The sequence below is a fragment of the Venturia canescens genome, chromosome 9 (assembly GCF_019457755.1).
Source record: "Venturia canescens isolate UGA chromosome 9, ASM1945775v1, whole genome shotgun sequence".
Taxonomy (NCBI): domain Eukaryota; kingdom Metazoa; phylum Arthropoda; class Insecta; order Hymenoptera; family Ichneumonidae; genus Venturia; species Venturia canescens.
Genome location: NC_057429.1, coordinates 16,408,626 through 16,433,240, shown reverse-complemented (window position 1 = coordinate 16,433,240; position 24,615 = coordinate 16,408,626). Strand labels below are relative to the sequence as shown.

General features: G+C 36.0%; 6 protein-coding genes and 1 long non-coding RNA gene across 10 annotated transcripts; 4 read left to right on the top strand and 3 right to left on the bottom strand.

The window, feature by feature from the left end:
* Nucleotides 1-288: 288 nt before the first annotated feature.
* NTPase (ectonucleoside triphosphate diphosphohydrolase NTPase) lies at nt 289-3,781 on the top strand. Of its 2 annotated transcripts, none has more exons than XM_043429147.1 (4): nt 289-585; nt 1,519-2,655; nt 2,722-2,898; nt 2,972-3,781. In XM_043429147.1, exons 1-4 carry the CDS (start codon nt 565-567, stop codon nt 3,047-3,049), a joined length of 1,413 nt encoding a protein of 470 aa, XP_043285082.1. In that variant the 5' UTR covers nt 289-564; the 3' UTR covers nt 3,050-3,781. The 2 variants fall into 2 exon arrangements, with proteins under 2 accessions (XP_043285082.1, XP_043285083.1); XM_043429148.1 differs by lacking the exon at nt 289-585 and adding an exon at nt 707-1,074.
* Nucleotides 3,782-3,925: 144 nt separating this feature from the next.
* On the top strand, nt 3,926-8,095 carry LOC122416323 (protein angel-like). Of its 2 annotated transcripts, none has more exons than XM_043429141.1 (6): nt 3,926-5,363; nt 5,750-6,116; nt 6,383-6,561; nt 6,642-7,015; nt 7,243-7,489; nt 7,598-8,095. In XM_043429141.1, the coding sequence occupies exons 1-6, from the start codon at nt 5,265-5,267 to the stop codon at nt 7,994-7,996; spliced, it is 1,665 nt and encodes a 554-aa protein (XP_043285076.1). In that variant the 5' UTR covers nt 3,926-5,264; the 3' UTR covers nt 7,997-8,095. The 2 variants fall into 2 exon arrangements, with proteins under 2 accessions (XP_043285076.1, XP_043285077.1); XM_043429142.1 differs by lacking the exon at nt 3,926-5,363 and adding an exon at nt 5,408-5,663.
* A 249-nt stretch (nt 8,096-8,344) lies between these two features.
* Nucleotides 8,345-10,288, bottom strand: LOC122416327 (beta-1,3-galactosyltransferase 5). Of its 2 annotated transcripts, none has more exons than XM_043429150.1 (2): nt 10,203-10,288; nt 8,345-9,667 (listed from the first exon to the last, which is right to left on the bottom strand). In XM_043429150.1, the coding sequence occupies exon 2, from the start codon at nt 9,560-9,562 to the stop codon at nt 8,465-8,467; it is 1,098 nt and encodes a 365-aa protein (XP_043285085.1). In that variant the 5' UTR covers nt 9,563-9,667; nt 10,203-10,288; the 3' UTR covers nt 8,345-8,464. The 2 variants fall into 2 exon arrangements, with proteins under 2 accessions (XP_043285085.1, XP_043285084.1); XM_043429149.1 differs by lacking the exon at nt 10,203-10,288 and adding an exon at nt 9,731-9,888.
* A 46-nt stretch (nt 10,289-10,334) lies between these two features.
* LOC122416318 (uncharacterized) lies at nt 10,335-14,882 on the top strand. Its single transcript, XM_043429134.1, has 11 exons — nt 10,335-10,476; nt 10,768-10,862; nt 11,016-11,170; nt 11,257-11,387; nt 11,510-11,645; nt 11,800-12,181; nt 12,259-12,794; nt 12,889-13,261; nt 13,385-13,719; nt 13,799-14,033; nt 14,186-14,882. The coding sequence occupies exons 1-11, from the start codon at nt 10,398-10,400 to the stop codon at nt 14,546-14,548; spliced, it is 2,820 nt and encodes a 939-aa protein (XP_043285069.1). The 5' UTR covers nt 10,335-10,397; the 3' UTR covers nt 14,549-14,882.
* Nucleotides 14,818-16,036, bottom strand: LOC122416332 (protein FAM177A1). Its single transcript, XM_043429160.1, has 3 exons — nt 15,827-16,036; nt 15,620-15,748; nt 14,818-15,500 (listed from the first exon to the last, which is right to left on the bottom strand). The coding sequence occupies exons 1-3, from the start codon at nt 15,917-15,919 to the stop codon at nt 15,231-15,233; spliced, it is 492 nt and encodes a 163-aa protein (XP_043285095.1). The 5' UTR covers nt 15,920-16,036; the 3' UTR covers nt 14,818-15,230.
* Nucleotides 16,037-16,228: 192 nt separating this feature from the next.
* Tmem214 (Transmembrane protein 214) lies at nt 16,229-24,393 on the top strand. The gene is made up of 9 exons (XM_043429137.1): nt 16,229-16,602; nt 17,084-17,301; nt 17,580-18,263; nt 18,379-18,589; nt 18,685-18,824; nt 21,048-21,180; nt 22,518-22,783; nt 22,978-23,129; nt 23,311-24,393. The coding sequence occupies exons 1-9, from the start codon at nt 16,476-16,478 to the stop codon at nt 23,435-23,437; spliced, it is 2,058 nt and encodes a 685-aa protein (XP_043285072.1). The 5' UTR covers nt 16,229-16,475; the 3' UTR covers nt 23,438-24,393.
* Nucleotides 18,349-20,462, bottom strand: LOC122416335 (uncharacterized). The gene is made up of 2 exons (XR_006262092.1): nt 20,149-20,462; nt 18,349-20,057 (listed from the first exon to the last, which is right to left on the bottom strand). It is a non-coding gene; the product is annotated as an uncharacterized lncRNA (long non-coding RNA).
* Nucleotides 24,394-24,615: the final 222 nt, after the last annotated feature.

Below are 24,615 nucleotides of genomic sequence, written 5' to 3'. Positions count from 1 at the left end.
ATCTCAGTCACAAATAGTTTGTGGAATCAAAGAATCTCTTCAACGATTTTTTTAACCGATTTTTTAAAAATCAGTTAAAAAGTTTTACCGCTGATTTTGCGTTCCCATAATATGTAGCGTTCCATTATGCATCAACGTTTGATAATTAAAAAAAAACTTCATGAATTATTATCTATCGCATGAACGATACATCAGAAAGTCCATGACGTCATAATGCCAGAGAACAAGGATGAGCTGATCGAGTAACGTAAGTACTGAGAGAATAAGGAGTAGGTACCAAAGTGTGCTTTCATCGCATAAAGAGTATGCAGTTTTTAGTAATGTTGACCTTGAACCGTTATCTTTATTCAACCGAGTCACGATGACTGAACACAAAAATCGTAACTGATAGTTGAGACTACCGTCTGCTTTGAAAAGAAACGAGAGCGTCCGGTTGGACGCGTGGTTGAAAGGATCGTTTGTTTCGATGATTTTTTCCTCTTCGCATTTGCTGGTTCCCGCGAGTTTAATTGACAGTATTGCTTTAGTCTAAATCAGTCTAAAACAACTTCGTGAGGGTCAAACATGGAAGTCAGACAACGAAAGGTACGTTATTTTTATTGTTATTCACGTAATCAAAATAATTCGGACGTAGAAGAATCCACGTGTTGCGTAGGTGATACATACAAAAAAATTGATGATAAAAGTATCAAAAGTTCTGGTCAATATCTGTAGAAAAACAAAAATTATCCGGTTACAATAGCGAATACAATAATTATCTTTATGTATAAAAATCGTTTGTCGAGCAAACATCCCAACGCATTCGAGTAATTCTCACGATCTAGTAACGAGTTTTCATATTCTTCACAACGTAACTTGTACCAGAGCACCAAAGCTTATACGTGTTCTCTCTCCCTCTCTCTCTCTCTCTCTCTCTCTCTCTCTCTCTCTCTCGCTCTCCCTAGCAATAAGTTGAATTTTGCTCGTCGCGAAATTCTTGCCTCGTATATGCAATTCCGTCAATTGTGTTTTTTTTTCCCCAATAAATATTCGCTTGCAATCATCTACATTTGTTAGATGAAATATACCGTGCTCGTGAGTATTCCATGTTTACGTGCGACACTTTAATTAGCTCTTGTGTGACAGTTTATCTCGAAGAGGTTATTTGACGTATGGAAAAAATAATGAATCGTATTTTATGTGAGATGTCGCAAAATCTCGTTAATAAGATCAACGAAATGAATTTGCTACATCATTCCAATAAATGGAATCATTTGAAAAATGATAATATTAAATACACTCTCGCACCAAGATAGCAATCAAAATTTTTTGCAACATCAACAAGTAGAATAATGAAGGATAACAGAAATAATTCTCATTGTCACGTAATAATAATTTTAAAAATGATAGAAATCAGTAATAATTACGCAAAAATCTTTCAACAGCACATTAAAATGGAAAATACTATCGAATGATCAATAAAATAATTCACAGAATCAATTTGAATTTTTGAGCGATCAAAGCTTTTTGTATTGATAGCCCAAAACAGAAGATGAAGCAAAGCAACAGCGAAAAGTGGCACCCCGTGCGAAAGAAACAAGCAAGAAGTACGTTTTAGTAATAACTCTATTGGGAGCATTATTCCTGGGTTACATAGCCATAGCAAATGATTTGAAGCCAGTGAGGATGGGAACATCGGCACTGGACAGTTTGGTATATTCGTTCAATCTGCACAAACCGTTCTATGTTGTGATCGTTGATGCAGGATCGACAGGGAGTCGATTATTGGCATTCACTTTTCACTCTGGTTTGATAGACGGCAATTTGATACTAGACCACGAATTTTATACCCAGACAAAGCCTGGGCTGAGCGCTTTTGCGGATGAACCCAAAAAAGCTACTGAAAGCTTAGCTGGATTGTTGGAAAAGGCAAAAGCGGTAATTCCAAAATCTGAATGGCAAAATACACCCTTAACAATGAGAGCAACCGCAGGCTTAAGATTATTGCAGAAGGATAAGGCGGATGGAATTTTAGAAGAGTGCAAGAAACTTTTTGACGAGTCAGGATTTTTAATCACTAAGAATTCTGTCTCCATAATGGAAGGAGCCGACGAAGGAATTTTTGCCTGGTTTACTCTGAATTTCTTGTTCAATCGGTTTTCATCTCACTCTGCGGAAAATACTTTTGCCGCCTTGGACCTTGGCGGCGGCTCTACTCAAGTTACTTTTGCTCCAAAAGAATTGGATTTTCCACTTCTTGAAAAACATATGTATGCCATTAATGCTTTTGGTCAGAACATGAGCATTTACACTCACAGCTATCTGGGTATGGGCCTCATGGCAGCTCGCAAAGAAATTCTCACTTATGGCATGGACAGTGAGAAATTGAAGAATGAAAATACAATTGAAATCCATTCAGAATGCATCAACCCTATTATTTCTAAGGAGTGGAATTACGCCGGACAAAATTATCTTGTTAAGGGCTCCCTGAAGCCTTCGCATATCATCGTCAAGACTCAAAATTATGCTGGAGCTGATGAAGACAGACCAATCGTTCGTTTCGCCGAATGTGAAAAAATCATAGGCGATTATGTATCTAAAATTGATGATAAACCGATTGGTCTTCAGGAACACGAAGTTTGCGCGTTTTCATACTATTTCGACAGAGCAACTGAGGTAATATTTGCTGAATCGAACAATTATTTAATCAACATTTCTTATGTCATTTTCAACCCCGAACAGGCAGGATTAATCGACCCGAATAAAGGAGGAGTGACGACAGTCGGTGCATTTCAAGAGGCGGCAAAAACGACCTGTGCATATCCCAACACGGAGCAGCCTTTCATGTGCCTGGACTTGACATTCATATCAGTTTTACTTCAAAAAGGTTTCGGTTTAGAACCGAGCACGAAATTATTCGTAAGTATAATATTCTCTGATCTTAATTTTTCTCAAAAAATCTCCGTTAGCTAACAAATGATTTTATTTTTAGCTCTACAAAAAGCTGAATGGCCACGAACTCAGTTGGGCTCTTGGCGCAGCGTTCGGTCTGTTGTCAAAAGATTATTGATCAACGATTCTTCAATACCTAGGAAAAAATTTAGTTTCAAATTTTGCCATCTGAACTGCTCAGAGGAACTTGAAAAGTTGGTTGATGAAGACACGATTAGAGAATTCAAAGAATACAAGAAAACATATGAATTTTAATCATGATTTTAAGAACGAATTTCAATCGTGAATTTACACAAACTCATTTTTTTCACGATATTCTTTCGAGATATTTTGCAGTTTTATTACAACTTTTTACCAATCAGTTTCTTGACGTAACACATAAGATTTCAGAAAATAAAATAGTCGTTACCGCGTCAATAATTTACAAGCTGTTTTATTATGCAACGAAACGTCAAGTCGAGAATTACAATTGTCAACAAAGTATCACAATAACAGATACCGTACAAAGTCACGCTACTCCTGTGGCGAAAGGCCATTTCCAGAATTTTACGAATTTTGTATCATCCACAAAGTGACATCAACATTCATGTAGTATAAAACAATTATTTATAGTCAATAATATTTTTTATGTAAATAGCAGCTTATTGTAAATTTTACATTTTTTAAGTGATTTTATTAACGATTTTTTTGTAATAGGCCGAAAATTTAAAAACGAATAAATTAACGTCGCGGATTTTAACGGTTTTAAATATGATTAGTACTCAACGAAAAATATTTTTTGACTAGTGAATTTCAGTGCCTTTTGAGAAAACGAGTGCTTTTTATTTATAATAAAAAACGCAGAAAATAACAACGAAAATAACGAAAAATTATTCATTGTGTATATAGGACAAAATAATACTAAAGAAAAAATGATTTTCAATGATCTTTGGGTTAGCTCCTTATTTTCGAGCAATCACAAAAAATGATGCGTTTATTGCAAAGCATACATGTTTCTGAACTATCATTAAACTAGAATGAATGGATCGGTAACTGCATTGCTTATCACCATGCAGAGGTTCGCGAAACAGTCGTTGAGTGGAACCTACTGATCTTATGACCATTTTCTTCAACGTGGTTCAAGCTTAGGCCTAACATTTTTATTTAAAGTCTAGCATGAACTGAGTTTAAATTTAGTAGTTGCTCAGAGTTTTTTTTATAGTGGATCTCGCAGAAAAATCGAATAAATAAGAAAAATAACGATTCATCAATCACTACGCTACTACAAAGCAATAATTTCCTGACAAATATGTTTATTGAAATTCATAGGAAGATAAAGGATTTTCAGTTTTTTCTAGTACTCCCAAAATTCATTCTCATATCTTTAAATTGTTTACCATATAATTTCGTGAAACGCAGTCCAAAGGAATTGAAAGAAGAAAAATCGACGTTGAGATGTGTATCATCATCAGAGAGGTTAAAAGAAGGTTAAAGGGGAGACGAAAGAAAAGAACTGCGGGACCTCATGTAAATCGTCTGTAGTAATAATATTTCGGTACACAAGGGATACAATAACGAGGATAAAAAATAAAAAAAAAAAGAATGGCACTATGTGGCAGGATGTGCCAAAAGCGAGGGGAAAATGTTTTAAGCAAATATCACCATTTTCAACCTTTAACTTCTAGAACGCATTTCATTATTTTTTTTTTTATTATCTGGAAATGGAAGGATGACAAAGGAAATAACGTATTGCGGGCTCGTGGGTTCGTCCCAGTCGTTCCAAACACAGGAATCGCAAAGAAGATGAAACATTCGTTGATTAGTCGTTGGAGACGCAACTCGACACGCCACGAGTTGCGTTCGTCTCTTTGCCTCGTATAGCGGCGGCGCGCGTGACGATTTTACATCGTGTGATGGAAAAAAAATAAGAAAAAAAAAGGCTAAGAAATATAGATGGTCTTCGAAATGCAAGTGTGTGCGTACTCATGAAAGAGAGAGAATGAAATAGTGCGAAAAATCGCGCGGTAAAAATCATACGAGTGGTACATATATAAGTATAAACCGCCGTGTATTACGTGGCGGCGAAAACAGTGTGTTTTTTGCGAACGACCTTTGAGTAGCACGGTCGTAACTCGTAACCTAACTCGGTCCGAGTATGCTGCGGACAAGAAGGCGCAATTTAGCTTCACTGTTTATTACTTAAATTCATATATATATATATGGATGTATATGTATATGTACATATATTTATATATGCATGTATGTAAAATCATCATTTTTTCTTTCTTCATGCTTCCCCGCGCATGAATTTATACCTTTCGAACCAACTTGACACGAAATTCGATCGAATATAAATGAGCGTAACTACCAGACTATTGACAACTTGCTCCGTACTTAGTCCGGTTGTCTCTCGTAATATTTACATCGCCCCTGTCTTTCAACAACAATTCAAGGTAATTCTCATTCTCTCATTTCCCTTTACTTGTCTTGCTTCTATCCTTTTTTTTTTATCACCTTCGCTTGACAATCTGTGCGGGTATGCTCATTACGCTGCAATAATAGACGTTCGAAAATCAAAATGGCTATATTTCTGGACTTTCAATAGGTGAAAAAAATTGAATAGGATACTGTCGAGACGAAAAATACACAGAAAAGCGAATAATCTTGAAGCAAATAAATATTGTTTGAAATTAATAAGTCTATTGAATGAGAGATTCATATTTTTATCGATATTGTTGATTCCTTATCTTATCGTAAGTTACCACAAATAATCACGTTTTGATGGCGTGCAATTTTTTCATTGTACGCTTTATCAAATCAATCTTTTTTTCTTACTTAGCATTCGCAGATCACTAAAACAAAGGATGTGCTGGCGAGACGCTCCACTCTGAGAAAACAGCCAATTTCTTCTTTGACAGATTTGACAAATTACAAAAATTGTCCAATTTTTATGCCAAACCTGGGCACTCCTGACAATTTGAAGACGGTCTTCATGGAGTCGTCCACTGATGTTGCTGAACTGGAAAAAGATTTGGAGTTTGCTCAAATTTCGAAAGTTTTAGCTGAATTTTTGGTGGATGATAGAGACAACGAGTACCAGTTTGAATCCGACCACACCATGGGCAAAAGTCGGCGCATAAGTCGCAAGAGATCTATGAATAAACAAAAATACAAAGCCATGAGGCCATGGAGACCCGTAGGCACTGGTGAGATTCAAGAATATCATTTTTCCAATTTGGTTCATTTATCGTTGGATCCTTTCGATAGAATGAAATTTTTGTAACAAGAAAAAATATTTAGTTTATTAAAAATTAAACATTTGTAAGAAGTTTTTCGTTTTCACGTGACATTCGCATCAATATTATTCAGTGGTTTACACCCTTGTTTAATCGCATCCAAAGCATATGTTCGTTCCACTGAAAAATTATTGTTATCCAAAAATAATATGAACTGAAAAAAATATTTATTGCAGGGACAACAAGCACAAACTTGGAGACACATTTTGTCATTAAAATATTGTCTTACAATATATTAGCCCAAAACTTATTGGAGATGCACAAGTACTTGTACATGGAACATGACAAGACTGCGTTAGTTTGGGAAAAAAGGATGATCCTGGTGCAGGAAGAGATATTGAAAGCGGAGGCGAATGTTGGTTGAAATTGTAACTATGAGAGAGCATAAAGTGTTTACAATTTGCCTATAGGGAATAATATTGGTTCAATTCGCAGGTGATATGTCTTCAAGAGGTCCTATGCGATCATTTGGAAGAATTTTTGGTTGTCTTTAAAAAATCGGGTTACGATTATATTTACAAACAGCGCACAAACGACAAAAGAGACGGTTTGCTGCTGTTGTATCGAGCTAATCAGTTGAAACTCGTTGAGCACGTCCAGGTTGAACTTTATCAGCCGGACATTGACATTTTGAATCGTGACAATGTCGCAATCGTCGCTAAATTCTCGTTGGTCGAAAGCCCTGAAACAAATTTCATTATTTCGACCACTCACTTGCTGTACAACCCGCGAAGAAATGACGTCAGGCTCGCGCAAACCCAACTGCTGTTCGCTGAGCTCGAGAGGCTTGCTTTTGTCAAATGTACCAAGTGAGAAATTTGCTTTTGTAACGACAATTTCGAAATGAAAATTTTGAATTCGTACAAAGAACCTGCCATTCATTTACAGTTCGAATAACGAATAAACATTGATTTTCTATTCTGCGTTTGTTTTATCAATTGAATTATATAGATTCAAAGAACTGCAGGTATCCAAATATTAATTATCGTAACAACAATTCGGACCATTGAGTTTTTTGTTTTTGGATTCAAATCAGGAAAGGATCGTCCTATCTCCCCATCATATTATGCGGCGATTTCAATCTACAACCCCATACCGGAGTCTACAGATTCATAACCGAAGGCACGTTTGAGTTTAAAGGGAGAAATCGTAATTTAGAGCCAGCATTGCTCTGTGGCCTTGGAAATTCCTTGATTCCACCCAGTTTGCTAATCACGGACAACTGTGAACACTATAACGTACTGATGGATCGAATGCGTGGTCGAGCCGAGACATCCGAAGATGTAAGTCAACTCCTATCGAAATTTCTGTTTTGTTTTTTTTTAGTCAATAATCATTTTGATTTTTGTTTTTTTACTTACATTTATTTCGTTGTTGTTATTGCTATTCAGGTCGAATTGATCGATGAAGACAATGATCACTCAAAATCACACGTCAAAAGTACGGAGTCAATGGAAAACAAGGTCAATCCGAAAACGTTCGAATGTCAAAAAGTAAAAGTAGTCGAAGGACGATACGCAAAATTCTCGTCCGGGTCGTTGACGCATCCCTTCAGATTGAACAGCATTTACAAACACGTGAACAACGACAACGAATCGGAAGCGACGACTCATCAGGGAGAATGGGTCACCGTCGATTACATATTTTACAGCGGCGTTGAACCTCTGACCAAATATAATTTGCCAACGATCGCAGAGTGCCTGACTCTCCCGACGATACCGAATCACGTCGTCGGAAGCGATCACCTTTGTCTCGGTGCTAGTTTCCGATTGAAAAAAAGAAAACGATAAAAATATTTCAAATGCCAGTCAGAAACTCTTCGACCTTGTACATAAACGAGCGGAAAATTCATTTATTCAATAAACAAACCTAAATTTTATTTAACTAAATCAAATTTTTATATTTTTTATCTAATATTGGCTCGGTTCATTGAATCAATGAAAAACAAACGGAAATATATTTAAAATGATTGTTTTAAAAAAGCAATACAAAAATTGAAAATGTAAATCAATGGTCAAATTGAAAGTTTACCAAAAGAAGCCTCTTGACGTAAATGTACAGGATTTAGATTAATTCTGGGAACTGGATTTTTATTGAAAAATTGACACATTCAGAAATGAAAAAAAGAAAACAAATTATTTTGGATGAAAAATATTCCTTCACCTTTATTTACAAACATATAAAAACTCGCTTTTGTCAATTATGGACAATACAATTTTTACAAAGGGATTACTGGAATGAAGAGAAAATTAACGATGCTATGTAAATTCAAGTGGGTTAATTTGGGCGCTACCGATTCCAACATTCGATGATTTTTCATATTCAACAACGCACGTTTTGCCGACAGAGTTGCGAGGTTTCCGAAGCTCACAATGATTTTGACAGAAGGCTGCGTAATTTTGAAAATCTACTTGCAATTCGGTTTTCCCACCATTAGGTCCGACAGCGAATTCACATTTGAGATTTTTTTTAACGCCTTCAATGCAACAATGTAAAAATCTATAGTCGGTTGCGTAGAAATGTCGAAAATCTATGAGAGGAATATTCAATTCATGACGAAGGATTCCCGTGATGAAAACATCATCGATCCAAAAATATTTTTTGCACGTGTTGCTATGTTGCACTAAAATGGCGGCAATTCGGCGACTTATGAAATAGAGCCAACCGGACAAAAAATCGGGATACGTATCACCCTCGTATTCATCTTTTTCAACGTACCACTTGTTGGCTGGTTCGCGTACCGCCTTCATACCTCGTAAAACATAACCTCCAAAAACATCTGTTTCATTCGCAAAGCTTTTTAATTTATTCAAGATTTCATACAAATTAACAACGATGTCATCATCCTGTTTAACTATGTATCGCGCATTCGCACAATTATCCGAAGCCCATTTCAGACCCATTAAATGTTTATACGTCAAATTTCGATAAGCCTCGTTAAAATTACCCTGCACTATGTCATCAAAACGTTCCGCCTCGTTTCGTATCGCAGACTCTGTTACACCCGATTTTTTTGACCCCGATTCGTCCAACATACCGAGCAAAAATACTCTGGTTATTCCTAATTCTCGAAGCTCATCGCTTCCATAGGCTCGTCGTAACGCACTACGAGGGCCTACGTCCCCTGCGAACGATGTTACGATCCATGCCAGCAACGTTCCATTACAGTGGGAAGGAACAATCGTGTATTCAAAATTTTCTAGAGTCAACAATTTTTTGCTCGACAATGACTTTGGTTTCAGCGATGAATAGCGGTCTTCACTGACGATTTTACTCTTCTCAACGACCCTCACGAATATTAGAAAAGTCACTATGCACAACACAAGAATTGAAAAAAACTTGATAAATCGGCTCATGCTTATTCATTGTTATCTCTTAATATTTATGGCTATGGAAACACGCTCAGCTTCTCAGAAACCAAGCCCAATGAACTCAATTACTGGAACTATCCCGCTTGACACCTGCGGAAAAAGATATGTATATATATACACATCGAATGTACACTCAAGTTCAAAACTTATAACCTTTTTAATAGGATCGAGGTTGGATCTTCAGCATCTAATATATTATCACAGTTCCCTATTAATTTTTGAGAAATTTTTTCTTCAAGAACTATCAGAAGTGGAAGTTTTCGTAGTATTTTTCCGAAATGATGGATGAAAAATAACGATGTTCGGTAATTCTAAACTCATAAAATGACTAACGTTAATATAAAATAAAAACAACAGAACCCGGGTGATTCGGGAATCATGAGAAAATTTGAAACTCAAATACATTCGTCTGACCATGATTGTACGATGCGCCACTGATATAGAAATCGGTGGGAGGGCGAGTGCACGCAAGAGGACCGTCTTTTGTTGTGGATTTTAAATACGCGTTGACAGTTGACAATGTTTTTTATATTTCATAATCGAGCTTGCAACCGAGAATAGTGTTTCAATAATTTTTGTAAACCTAAAGGTTGCATTGTTCCAACGAGCAAATAAAAAACCTCACCTCTTAATTCCACTATAACCTAGCGTGCTTTTTTGTTGTTATCAATATGAAATTTTGACAGCGTGAGACCGGGCTCCGCCTGTCGATAAACTCGTAGAAACTCAAAATGAAAGTTTGTTAATATCAAAAGTGTGATTAGTGAATAAAAAATTTTTTATAACAGGATATATAAAGTTTTAAAACAGAAGTGAAGCAATGCAAGATATTTGCGAAGATATTCGAACGGCGATAGAGCACGGTCGGACCGATATAATAAGATCGCTTTTAGGAGCATGTACGTATACAAATACACATAACCTCACTTTTTATAATAACAATCGAATCTTACCAGTGTTTTATCGATATCGCGTACAAAATAATTGCACACGTACATTCTGTCGTTCTTAACTTTTAACAGTTGCATCTACGTTAAGTTCAACACACTATCATTCCACAGATTGAAAATTGATTTTTTGCTTTTTGAATACTTTGTTGCATGACATTATTCATGCATTTGGATATCTGGTTTTCTATCGTTTTCGGAATCCCATTGCGCTTCGTCAATAATCAATTTTGTCCTGTAAAGGTGAAAATGGAAACAACGGAGATGGAGTGACCAAGGATGAAATTCTTAATCAACCATTCCTCGAAGAGGGAACTTTTTTATCCTATGCTTCGAAGGTATGTGGCATTTAGATCGTGTAAAAATTATTAGGTTTTAGGACACTTATTGAACTTAGCATCGAAATTTGAGTTATTGAAATATTTTATTTTTTTTCCAATTTATTATGCATTATTGAAAACTGTTTTGTTCTTTTTTAAATTGATAATTAGATTAATCAAGTAGACGTTGTAAGAACATTGCTGAGTTGCGGAGCAGATCCAACAATAAAAAATGCACATGGACATAATGCAGTGGATTTAGCAGCAAGTGAAGTTATTCGTTTGATTTATGTAGAAGAATTATTGCGAGCCACTGCTGCTTCCGAGTAAGTTTTTTTTTTTTAATGCAATCAAACTTCCTAATTGCATGAATTGGAAAATTTATTCTGGTTTATTTGTGATAAATTTTCAGAGTCGAAAGAGTTGAGCAATTATTAGCAGCAGGAATCAACGTTAATTCTTGGGACTCTGAAGGAAGCAAAAATACGCCTTTGCATTGGGCAGCTTGTTATGGCAATAAAGAAATAGTCGGATGTCTTATAGGTAAAAATGTAGAATACAAATTACAATTTTTCAAGATAAATTATGAACCCATCGAACGACAAAAATGTTGCATCATTTTTGTGTACTTGAACTATTGAAAAAAACTTATCCATTTCTTGCAGATAGCGGAGCTGATGTTAATTCGGAAAACGGATGTGGAGCTACGCCATTACACGATGCAGTAAATCGTGGTGATGTTGCTATTTGTCAAGGATTGTTGCAGGCTGGAGCTGATCCTCATATCAGAGCTTTACAAGGGTTTGTAACATTTTAATGTTTTCAGATGTTTAAACAAAATGTCTAACTGCAATTTTATTGTAAAATGTATAGAAAATACGGTTTTTCCAACGTGCGAACATTTTTTACAATAGTAGTGGTTTGTTTGACTTCTTTTTCAAATTTTTTATTACAGAACTTTTGCTGGAAAAAGCCCATACGATTTGGCACGCAATAAACCAGGGCTCCAACCGCTGATGCAACGTTTTATATCGAATTCGACCTCGAAAGAGAACGATACGATACACAGCGCAACTATGGCATTTACAGATACAAATTTTTGCCAAAAAAATATTTCTGCAAATATGAGCCAGTTGTCTATAGACTCGACCAAATCGACCGACCCGTTGTACGACGTATCGATACGTGAATCGAGTGTCGAAAGCCCAGTGAGGTCTGTTCTCGATAAGACAGGAATTTACAATCTCATATGGCCTGAGCCAAAAACGGTCCTCGAATTGGGTCATATTTCACCACCATTTATAGCTGGCAAAGAACTATTTATATCCATTATACAGGTACCAGTTTTTCTATCATATGCACTTAGTTTTGTTTCAATTTATCAACAAGTATTTGTTCAATCCTTTTTTTTTAGGGTAGCGAATCTATACACGGAATTTTGGATGTATGGGAAATAAGCAGAACGCATTTACTGGAGCTTGGTCACAACGTGAAAATCGGTGAAGTACAACCAGGTTCGGGTCGAGCAATAGGAGACAATAGAATCGAGTGCATAGTGAATAAAAAATTATTCAACATATCGGACGGTTACCAGCTTCACATATCGCAAAATTCGATAAAAGTCAGCGCCGGAAGTCTCGCTGGTTTGCACTACGCTGTTTGTACGTTCGTGCAAATATTGCGACTCAGCAAAAATCCAGATGCACCGGAAGTCTGCGAAATCGAAGCTGTGATGATCAAAGATGAACCACGTTTCATGCATCGGGCCGTACTTTTGGATATTTCACCAAGGGGCAGAATCCCCACTTTGGAATATTTATTACATACCATCGACCTTTGGTCTTCGTTCAAAATATCACATTTACATCTTTATTCGCGGTTAACACCGAGTTGTGACTGGCAGCTTTGTTATTCGAGATCGGAAATGGTTACGCTTGATCGATATTGCAGGTACGTGTTTCGTCATTAAATTTAAATCGAATACGTAAGCCTTACTTTATTCTTTTTATTAATTTTCGTGTTTACTATCAATTTCTAATCACAGGGATCGTCATTTAGACCTTGTGCCAGCCTTAGACGTAGATTCGAATGTGAGTCAACGTCACCTCGCCCAAATGTGGCCATTGTTTCAAGAATTACTCGCAACATTTCCCAGCCTGAGTTACGTCCACGTGGGCCCACGATTAGCGAGCTTGCTCGTTCAACCTGACAACCTCGATTTGAGTATGAGCATCAACGAGACTGTAGAGACGGACATGTCCGAAGTTTTTAAATCATACTCGTGCTTGCAAGAATTGTGGCATATTTTGAATTTGAGCTCGGATACAACGCTTTTACTTTGTTCCAATGGTTTACATTCCAAACCGGAATTTCGTAGTGTTCCCAGCAACGTTATACTGGTTGAGTACGGGTTTCAGGTAATTTCGTCTCACCATGATCATCATTTTGCAAAATATGAAAAAATAAGAATTGACGAAAAAGAATTCAAATTTTACTATTTTCCCTTCGAACTGTTTAATTACTCAAATCATCGTTTATAGGCGGATTATGATTTTTCCGAATGGACAGAAGCGTTCAAAGTCGCGGGTGGAAATGTTCTTCCAAGTTCGGGTACAGCGAGTTACAATAGTTTGGCCGGGTGTCCGGCATCAACATTCGCAAATACGAAAAATGCAGTTAAAACAGCATTGGAGCAAGACTCCATTGGAATAGTTGTAGCTCATTGGTCGGGAAGTCACCATTTAACACCACATCCGTTTTCTTGGGTCGGTTATCTTATCGGCGCTGGTTTAGCCTGGAATCCCTCCACTGAAATCGATCTCGATTTGTCTGAGAATTACGACCTGTCGGAAGCTGCGTTAGCGACAAAACAGCAGTAAGTATCGAATACGTTTAGTATTAAGTGTTTTTTCCACCTTCGTCAATTTCCATTCATTTTCGATTTTTTCAACCAGCCAACGATCCATAACGAACATTCTCAACATTCACGTGTTCCAAGATCCTGAATATAAAATTGGAGCCGCAATTCTGGAGCTTGGACGAGTCGATACTCTCGTTTTGACATTGAGTAAAAATCAGGATATTAAGGATTTGCAACAAATACCTGATAATCGGGGATCGACGCTTTACAGATTACTTACCGATTCGGATAACGTTAATCTCGAGTATTTGTCTGCGGATCTGTTTGCGGTACGTAAAATCGGTTTCAGAATAATAATATTGCTATTTATTATAACATGAAAAGGGCACAATGAGCTACTAGTGAATGAACAACGTCTATTATAACGCTAAAACCGGTTTAAAATTCAGTAAGTAAAATGAATTTTTTTATTTTTGTACAGAAAATGACGAAGCAAATAAAACGCGTATCACACTCGTTGTACGAGTGCAACGTGACTTCAAAATTCGGTTCAATGGAAATCCAGGAACTGCAACTGACGGCTGATTTAATGTTGACAGCGTGTAGAATTGGACGAACGTTGATTGGTGTCGGTGTTAATCCAAATAGCAATATGGGACTGGCGGTTATTAATTTAGGGGTTTGCAATTTACCACCAACGTTTAGAACGGACATAGCCAATAAAATGTTAGCTCATATCGAGCAGTACAAAGGCGCGTGGTTACAGAGACATTTGCCTCAAGGTCTACAAAGCTCGCTGCTTGTATTGACCGGTGCTTTGCATCGATTCGTTCCCGAGCAGTGAACTCTTTTCTTATAAGACACAAAAAAAAAGACTAATCTTCGAATTCGCACGTACAGCTCTGACAAGTTCCTTGAGTGTGAAAAGATTCGTTTTTTTCTTGAACATTTTTTTTCCAACGCTAACAATCTCGATATACGAATTTTAATGAATCGAATGAAATTGTTCGATCGTTGATTCGCCATTGTATACAATCCCCAATCTCAAGCCGATTCAATCGGTTTTTGAAACTTCGAGTTAAATCATTCGAATAATGTTCATAATTGCAGGTATTAATTGTCAAAGACTGTTGCATTATATTTAGTAATAAATACAGATTATTGTACCATTAATAATACAAATTTATATACAAATTTCACTTTCCTTATCAATGACAGCTTCATACTGCAGTATTCTTTGTCAGAGTTTGTGAGGTTGATCCTTTGAGCTAGCGTAATTTACATTTTTTAATTACATTTAAATAATTCATAATTACTGTTTTTGTGCAAGGAATTGTCAACAAAGCACATTCGTTGATGGTTAGCGTAGCAATGAATAAATATTCAAAATTTCTTTAACAAAATTGGAAGAACATTCATTATGGAAGAAAATTTAAAATTGCACGAAAACCATACAATTGTGAATATTTTTTGCTTATTCAGGCACTTTGGGCAAAGCTGATTATGCATAACGTTTTTTCAATCGATTATTCCACCGGATTTGTTGCTTTGTCATTTGTTATAACATTGTTCTGGTGATTTTCACTCCAGCCACCCATTTCCACATCCTGCCTGTGTGCTCTCTCTGCTTCGGCTGCGTGCATTCTATGATACTCGTCAATTTCAAATTGGTATTTTGGCGATGTTATACCCAAAAAATCCGCTAAAGCCTCGCCGACGTAATCACATCCGTTCAAAAGTTTTGTTCCAACCCACGTCGTTTGGTACCAAGCCCACGGGCCCCAATTGAGAGATTTCTGAAAAAATAAAAGCTTATTTCAATTGTGAGAATCAGTTGGTTATGACTCAATCAATTGATCATATCGTTCCATAAACGTCTAAACACTATAATTGTAGGTTATATATTTTTACGTACGGGATCTACGGCGGAAATTTGAGGTTGGGTTTTTGGGGCATCGGCTTCATCTTCCGAAGAGTATTCGACCATTTCGCCATCAGAAAATTGCAAAATTCTCTTCGGCTTTCTTTCTCTTTTGCACGAGTTCTAAATGAGAACATTATCCAAGGTCATGCATGGAGTTCTTGTTTACTTAGACTTCGTCGATTGTATTCAATAACTTACCTGTTCTGCAGATAGAAAATCTTCGGATAACGTTGGAGCTGAACTTTCAGGTGCACATTCGATGTTATCTTCCGATGGATTTTGGGATTCCATGTTGTTGATAAAATCCTGAACGGGAGAATAACAAAGCTGCTGCACGTTGTTTTGACAGTTCACTATACTATGGGAGGCGGGAGGGGTATGACATACATGAACATGAAAAGAAAGTGACGTATTTTGATGCGTCAGTAAAAAATTATTCTTGAAGCTACGAAAAATTTCCGTAGGTAGCGCAATTGAAGCGCGCAGACGCGTGGCGTGAAGGACAGGCATCATTCTGGCGTCGAATGCGCATGCGCGACCACGTACACTGCTACGTTAATTTTTCTTCGTGGTTTTCAGTGGGGGTAAAGAGAGTCAGTGAGGTTTTCGATTTTTTCAGGGGACTGTCCCGAGTCTCTACCAAGAACTGTTTCTTCCACTACACCGAGCAATTTCGGGAGTGCCTTTGTCCTATTTTTATTTTTTATTTATTATCATTCTCATTCTATGAACAATACAATTACCTAAGAAAAACAATACTAAAAATTATCGTGTTTTGTAATTTTCTAACGTCGCCTCATTTCATTTTTTCTTATTTAAACGTGAAAAAAAACAATATTGCCGCGTTATGTCGTCCGGTGGTTGGGAAATTGTTGGAAAAAAAAACAAGGATAAAAACAATGGAAAAGCCACGAAACTTACGAAGGCCGAGAAAAAAAATTTCATTATGAATTCACCTAAACTCGAAGATTTTCGTGAGTATTGCTCCATAAATCTTTTTCACAGTTTAATTTCTAACCTCTCTACCATACGTTTTCATTCTTATTGTACACTTACTTATATATGTACATATTGTTGTCACTTTACATACTTCCAAATTCGATACTGACGCCTCAATTATTTTGACACTTTTTTTTCGTATACTTTTCATTTTTTTTTTGTATTTCGAACTTATTTATTGATCCTTACTATTTTTAGCATATCAACATAATTACCATCACTATCATCCATATGTCCATCGGGCTTTTTTTTTCATTTTGAGTCTTCCCATGTTATCATTTTTTTTTTCATTGTTATATTTTAATTTTTCATCCAGGATTTTTTAGCTTTTTACAAAACTTATGTAATTTTTAAATTTCGCTATTTTGACTATTATTAATTGAATCGTTATGGTTTACAGTATTAAGTTTATTGCTGTTGTTATTATAAATGTTATTTATTACTTCCATATTTCAGTTCCTTTGAATGAAGTTAAGTCGCTTTATGATAGTCTTGATGGCAATAAAGAGAACAAGAGACCGTCTAAGGAAAAGGACAATAAATCCAAGGAGAATGAGGAAAAAAAGAAACAACAAAAATTGAAGCAACAGCAGCAACAACAAGCAGAGAAAAATAAAAAACAGCAGCAACAGAAAACTAAAGAAAAATCACCAAAGGAGAAAAGTAGCAACGGGGTAATTTTCATAAATTTTATATTCCTATTCGTTTCTGAGATTACTGTAGAAAAATTTATTTCCAAAAATACTCCAATGTTCTTTGAATGTCAAAAAAGTCAACTTTCTGAATCTCTTAATTAGAGCTAGAGTGTCAAATTAAACAATTTAAATGATACTGTTTGAGTTTTCATCTTTTGCATTATAAAATCCATCAATTCTAAAAACAACTGATCTTTTTCAATTTTGGAGATCTTGGGCAAGAAATTTTGTGAAAGAAAATATGTTAAAAATTTCAGATAAACGTGGACGAATTGAACGAATTATTGGAGAATGACAAATTGAAATTTCCGGATGCTCCGTTGATATGGTTAAAAGATATGGTATCCTATTTGGATGCTAAAATTCCAGCAGAGAAAGACGAGTTAGGATTCCTGAAACAACCAGAAACCTATCCGTTAAGCTTTATCTCAAAAGCGGTGCGCACGAGTTTAGAAAAAACAATAAAAGTAGCAGGTGCTGAAAATGCTCAATTATGCTGGGAAGGAACGCTCGCAACGATGGTGAAAAATATTTCAAATGGAAGTTCCGATCTCGGTTGTAAAATATTTTTACAGTTATTAGCACAGACCAACCCGGAAATGACTGCTGCTAATTTGCCCAAATTGGCGAGTCTACGAAATTCTTATCAAAATAAAAAATCCATTGGAATGTCCCTGCTCTGGGCTTTTGCGCAGAGTGGGAAAAAGCATCTAGCCATCGGTTTAACCGTATGGCACGAAATTATGGCGCCCATGCTTGAATCGCGAACTTACGCCTCTTACGTCCTCAAGATTCTTCGCGATTTCTTGAGCGCATCAAAAAATTCGAACCACCTCACTGCCGATCGATTCTTCGATCTAGTCGACGATCTGTATGCCGGAAAAATTCACCTTCCCGCCCATCTCGATAATGATGTCACCAGCTGCATGGAACTGTTAAGGGTATGTTTTTTAGCTTTTGATGAAAAATCTTGAATTCTGGATCTTTGGAAATTTAATTTGGAATTTAGGATTTATCGTGAAATATTTTTGTACAAAATATTTGCATTTATTTCAGTTACAAATGGTCAAGAGCGAATCGATAAATCTGCCAAAGATTTTTGAAACACTCATGGGAAAAGTAAGTCCAAAAGTAAACTCAAAATATAGAGAAGAAATTATCAAATCTCTCGTGGCTTGTGTAACAGCAGATTCTCGGTGCTTGTCCGTTTGGACAAGCTTGTATCCAAAGAATCTTTATCAATCTGATCTTCTGCTCAAACAACTTCGTAAGTAAACAAATTTACTCTAACAAAATATAGAATGCGCTTTCCTTTTTATTTAATTGTCACTCTTATAACTCATATTGTTATCATTCTGCAAGTTGCTGATTGGAACACGTTACGTGCTGGAGTTGAAACTAAGCCCTTCAAAGAGACCTTGGAAACCTTCCGCACAATGGTCGTTACCTCTAAAAAGGGAAAAGAAGAGAATCTTGTGCTTTCGTGCTCGAGAACATCCGAGGTAAATAATAAATTGTATTATTTCTCCCTATTTTTTATTTTTTCGATTTTAAAGACACTGTTGCATACCAGGCTGATCCTGCATTCATACTAGAATATAAGAACTGTATTATTAAATCATTCCTCGAATTATCTAACCTTTTCGTATATTAGCCAGAGAACCGATAATAAAACAACTGTAAAGATTCGTTTTCACGCAACATAACCTCAATTTACAATGTAATGCGAGTTTTCGAACATGGTCCTTCCGGAATTTCAACGGTCCCGAAACAGTAGCGTTTAGAAGTTAAATCTTCGGTCGATGTCTGAAAACATGACTGACGGGAAAACGTAATGAAACGTCAGTCAAATTTTACAGCAATTTGGAAACAAATAACTTTAGAGAAGATCTAACACTGAGTTTGGAATTCCTGAAAAACCACGTTTTTCTGTGAAATTCTGAAATCTATAGTATCTTAAAATAATCAAGTCCTTTTGTAAAATCTGTAGTAATGCGCTTCGGCGAAATGATTTTTTTGAAGAGATGAAATAATTCATACGTTATGAAAAATTTGCTGCACAATCCGGGCTCAATAAACTCTGAGGTGACGTGAAAACAACGTTCATGTATCTATATAGATATCTTGATATCCTGGCCTTTTGAACTTTGGCACCAGACCTCTTGGCAATGGGCGACACAAACCAATGAGTTTTGCACTCGGCAACCAATCACACGGTATCTCGATCTCTCTGTCGCGGCAAAGAGAAAAAAAAATCATTGCTCACCTCATCGTAAAGCGAGTCTCTGTATTTTTTGCGTGCCTCGCATTTTTGCCGGTGTTATTTTTGACTCGAACATATTTTTGTGCTTCGCTATATAGAAGTTCTCGTGTGTTCATCAATTTCTACTTTTTTATTACACCGGGTTTTGATCTAACGATTCGTAGTAACAGCGAAAAGGGCGTAAGTGTTTTGTGCAGCACAGTTTCCAGTTTTGCCGACGCGTGTATGTTGGAAACCCGAAAAAATTTCGTCTTTGCTGGCTTTTATAGGACTCGATTCAGATCTAACATGGGCGAAAAATCTATTTCATACGAGAGTAGAGTGATCCACGAGTGATAAAATATGTTTTGAGCACCTCTTTGACTCTGAGCTCCACGCTGTGCTGTACCCGCTGCGAGATTTTTTCACGATATACAATCCAGTGAAGAGCCATCGCCCGGATCAATCCGGTTGAGAATTTTAATTAACAGTGCTGTGAGAGACGATTGAAAGTCCAACAGCTTGAGAAAACGCTTCATTTTTGGCGTTATATATATTGTATTTGAATAATTTTTCCGACTTACCGTGAGTCGGTAAAACAGACGTTCCAGTTGGAAAACACGAAGCGCGTAGTTTTTTCTTGCTTGCCCATGTACTCTGAGGTTCGGTCAGGAAATTTAAACAACAGAGATGAAAAGCGAGACGGAGTTAGACCAGAAAGAGGGAGAGGGACCGGAAAAAATCAAGGAAAAAGGAAAGAATCACAGATGGTTAAAGAAAGGGGAAAAGAGAAGCGAAATGGAGGGAAAAAATACAATTATAAAAGCAGAAATAGATAGAAAGAGAAAGAGAAAGTGGGAGAAACTGGAATGAGAGAAACTATCGATCGCGAGTTCCCCTTGCTCTCCTGCCTTCGCGCTATGGTCCCCCTCCTATTTCCCCACCCCATCTCGCGGAAATCTCTCTAAGGTTTCGACATTCAGTAGTTTCGGTATCGAGACGAAAGAGACACATCGTATCGACGTTACCTTTTTTTCGATCTCCTTCGTTGGGACTTTATACACATTTATATTTCAATATTTGTAAGTTCCAATGTAATGGATATAAATACACGTGTACGGGCTCGTATTTCTTTGCACGTAGATGTCAATACATAGACATCCATGTGTTTCATAAGTACCGGAAAGTTGTCTTGTTCTTCTCTGTCACGAACAAATATTTAATGAAAAAAAACCAAGTGACGTATCGAGCACGAAGTTGATGAAAATTCCAACGCATTTTTGCGTCTTGTGACAGCTTTTCCTCTCTCTTTCGGCACATGCCGAAAACTCGATTCCGGACTCGGCACGATATCGCGGCGAAAAAAGAAAATATATACTAATATCAATATTCGTTATTACGTCGTCTCCTGCGGAGGAGGGCAAAAAATTACACGCAGTTTGTCAACGATTTTTTTTTATCCACATTTTTCCTCGTTCTCCAGGCTCTAGTCGAGAAAATGTCCGCGTCGAAGAAGAAACGGAGCTCTTTCCCATTTAAAACGGGGATTATTGTTCTGCTCGTACTCATCGGTGCTGTCGTCACATACGACTGTCAGAAACACGGCTCTTACGAAGGTGAGTTCAATTTTCATCTTTTTTTCCTTCGTCTCATCTCTCGTTTTCCAGTATTTTCATAATCACAAATTTTTTTAACAATACAATTCTTATGTTTATCGTGACTATCATTACCATTATTAGTGCTCATAATTCTTCACTTTTATTATCATTTTTATTATTTCGCTATTATTTTTATCCTCATTGAGTATAGAAAAATTAACAGAAAGTTTCGAGATGCTGAAATACGCGGTGTTCTGAATTCATTCGTTTCTCATTTCCTATAGCAGCCTCATTTATTCTTAAAAAAAATTTCTTGTCCTGGAAAATCCATCCTAAGCTTCTAACAAACACTATTTTTTAGCAAACTTTCCCATTGTTTTTTCCGATGAATCATGATTATTGTTGTTCTTGTTGTCATGATATTAATACTTATAGAATATTTATAAACAGGAAACGGGAATACGAAAAAACTTTAATAAAAAATATAATTTAATTGTACAAATTGAAGGTATGAATTTCATTTGAAATTCAATCTTTTATGTCGTGTCCCGTCCGTATCGCGGATTATTTATTCACAATTTTAGTTTTTATTGTACAAATTTGTCATTTTTTAAACTCTGTCATACCGTTGATATGCGGAATTTTTACCTTTTTCGCATAGTTACGATTCTGTGCCCGTCACCGCCCTTAGCTTTACCTCGCTACACGAAAATTTCGCAGTACTCTCTCAGGCTCGGGGAAACTAAAAAAGTGATTTCTAATTCGACCTCAAACGAATTTTGAAAAAAAATTGGATTCCCCATGATTTCCTCAATTTTCAAACTTTCAACGAGTCTCTCGTTACTTTGCCTCCTGTAAAATTCATTTTGACTTGTAATTTTACTCAAATGCAAGTTTTTTTATTTTCAAACGATCGATTTTGTGGCTTAAGAAATTTCGTGAGATCACACATGATGCGACAGGAAATGAAAAATAATTTTTCTCATCGTTTACGCCTGATGGTAAACGGAGCATACGATCGCGTACATTGTCAATATACCGTAAGCACGCAATCGTACGGAGTGCTCTGATCGTGATAATTTCATACCCGTGATTAGTTTTGACTGTATCGTATTTGCAAGATACAAGGGCCGAGTGAAACTGTGGAAAAGCCGGTCGACACAGGCGACCGTGTTTCAACTGAATTTCTACTGTTTAGCATGTTCAAGGACTCAGAAAAACTGGTCTCAGCGATTGCTGTTGGTTGTTTGATTAAATACTCTATTTCTTTACTAATTATTCATTATTATAATATTATTTAAGTGAGGAAAATTGTTGGAATTGCAAAATTAATCATGATTTTTGACTTTTTAAAGCTTCGAGCACTGGAACGTTTTTGAAGAACAGTGGCTTGGCTAATTATGGACATAATGCAGCGAAAGCGGTAGTCCATTGCAAGGACACGAGTTTGACTTATCTGAAGACGAATTATCCGGACTATTATAAAATTAGCGCGGAATTTGGTGAAAAATATTCCCGACTCTTTGGCGATTTGTACCTCATAACTAAAAATCTTATCGTCAAGGCTTCGCTCAATTTAGCCAAATTCGTAACTGAGAAAAAACCATTGGTCACGGAAAATGTAAGTTTTTTTTTTGTTGGCAAATTTTTTCTCGCCATTTTTTTCCTGGTGAATTTCGTCATTTTTCAATGTGGCAATTCGCATAAAATTTTAATGAATATTCGTTTTTTTTTTTTTTTTTTTTCATTTCTGCTTTTAATTTACTTTCAAAGAGCTTTGAAAATTTCATTGTTTGTTCTTCTCTTCATTTCCAGATCGAATATTATTTCCCAGGATTGCTAGACAATCTGCATAAAAGAAGTCTCATCGAGATCGAACGTGTGAAAACTTATTCAGCAATAATTCAGGAACACGTGACCGTACAAACGATCGGGTTTGTTCGGTGGTTGGAAACCAATGTTTTTGTGTAAGTAATCGTCATTCGCTATTTAATAAACTGTCAGTTTATCAAGATGATTTGAGATCACTCAATAAAAATAGATAAAAAGTTACTTTTTTTATGATTTCGTGAAAAAAAATGAATGTCATTTTTATAGATTGAATATCAATATAAAATCCTTATGCTATTTGCATTGCAACATTTGCAGGGGTAACTTGAGTCCACAAAATATGCGAGGCTATGCGACGCAAGCCGTCGAAAAGACGCAGAATTTAGCAAGTCAGACGTACGATTGGGTTTACGAAAAAGTCCAGACGCTCTCCAAAGTTCATTGATGAAGAAAAAAAAGAACAAAAAAAACAATTAACAATTTTCAAAAACTAATAAAAACGCTAAAAAAACAATACAAAATGGCGGAACGACGTTTGAAACGATCCCGTTAATTTCATCGACGTCGACGAAATAACATCTTGACAAATGAATAAATGAATGAATTTTTTCATAAATATTTATTTCGAAAAATGAATATTTATCAATTTATTTATTCACTTATTTATTTGTTATTGTTATATTTATACTTTGGCATTTATTTTGTTAAACCGGATTCGGGTTTTTTTTTTGTTTTTCTATTGCTGCAACAATAATCGATGGACTATTTATTTTTCACACCAACCATTCACCACGGCCATTTTTGCACCTGTGATACTTCGAAAAAATTCCAGTTTATCGAGAAACGAAAATCCAGCCGCCAGAAATTGATAATCAGTTGTAATCATGTTTCTTCAAGTCCATAGAAATTTCGATGAAGATCTTTTCCATAACAAGCCATAAATGAATATTTTTCAATTCACAGGGAGAAATACTTGCAACATTTTCTTCCCACAATACAAAAAAGAAAATCAATTTATGAATACTCTTACGAAAAGATGTAATGAGGAACATTTGTCCATGAAAATTAATATTCTGGTTTGTTCTTGCAAACAAATTCTCGAATATATTTGTTTCTTTTTATATATATAGATGAAAAGATTATTTCAATATTTTTTCCATACAAGACTCTTTTTTTTTGTAAAAATGATATCAATACGTTTGTTTTCGGTGTCCAAAAAATTTAAGCCACGAGAAAAAGCGTCCGCGAATTTCGTGATGAGCAGCTCCGAAACCCGCCCCGGACATATTATTTTGTACATTCTTCGATGTATTATGTTTCGAGGGTTTTAGTAAATATTGATCGAATTTGAACGACAACCAAAAAATGTATAAATAAAATGACACATTTTTTCATAAATAATTGCAATCATTGAAATTATTTTTCGATAAAATGAATTTCATCAACCTTCCCAATGAACATTAACAAAATATTTACTCAAAAAAACAATAAGCTATTTCAAAATACCAAAAATATATTACAATAAGACAATTATATTAAAATAAAATTGAAATCGATTGTTATTCAGGATTTTAAAGTCAAATGTTCACATTTGATAACGATATAAAATAATCAACGGTACAG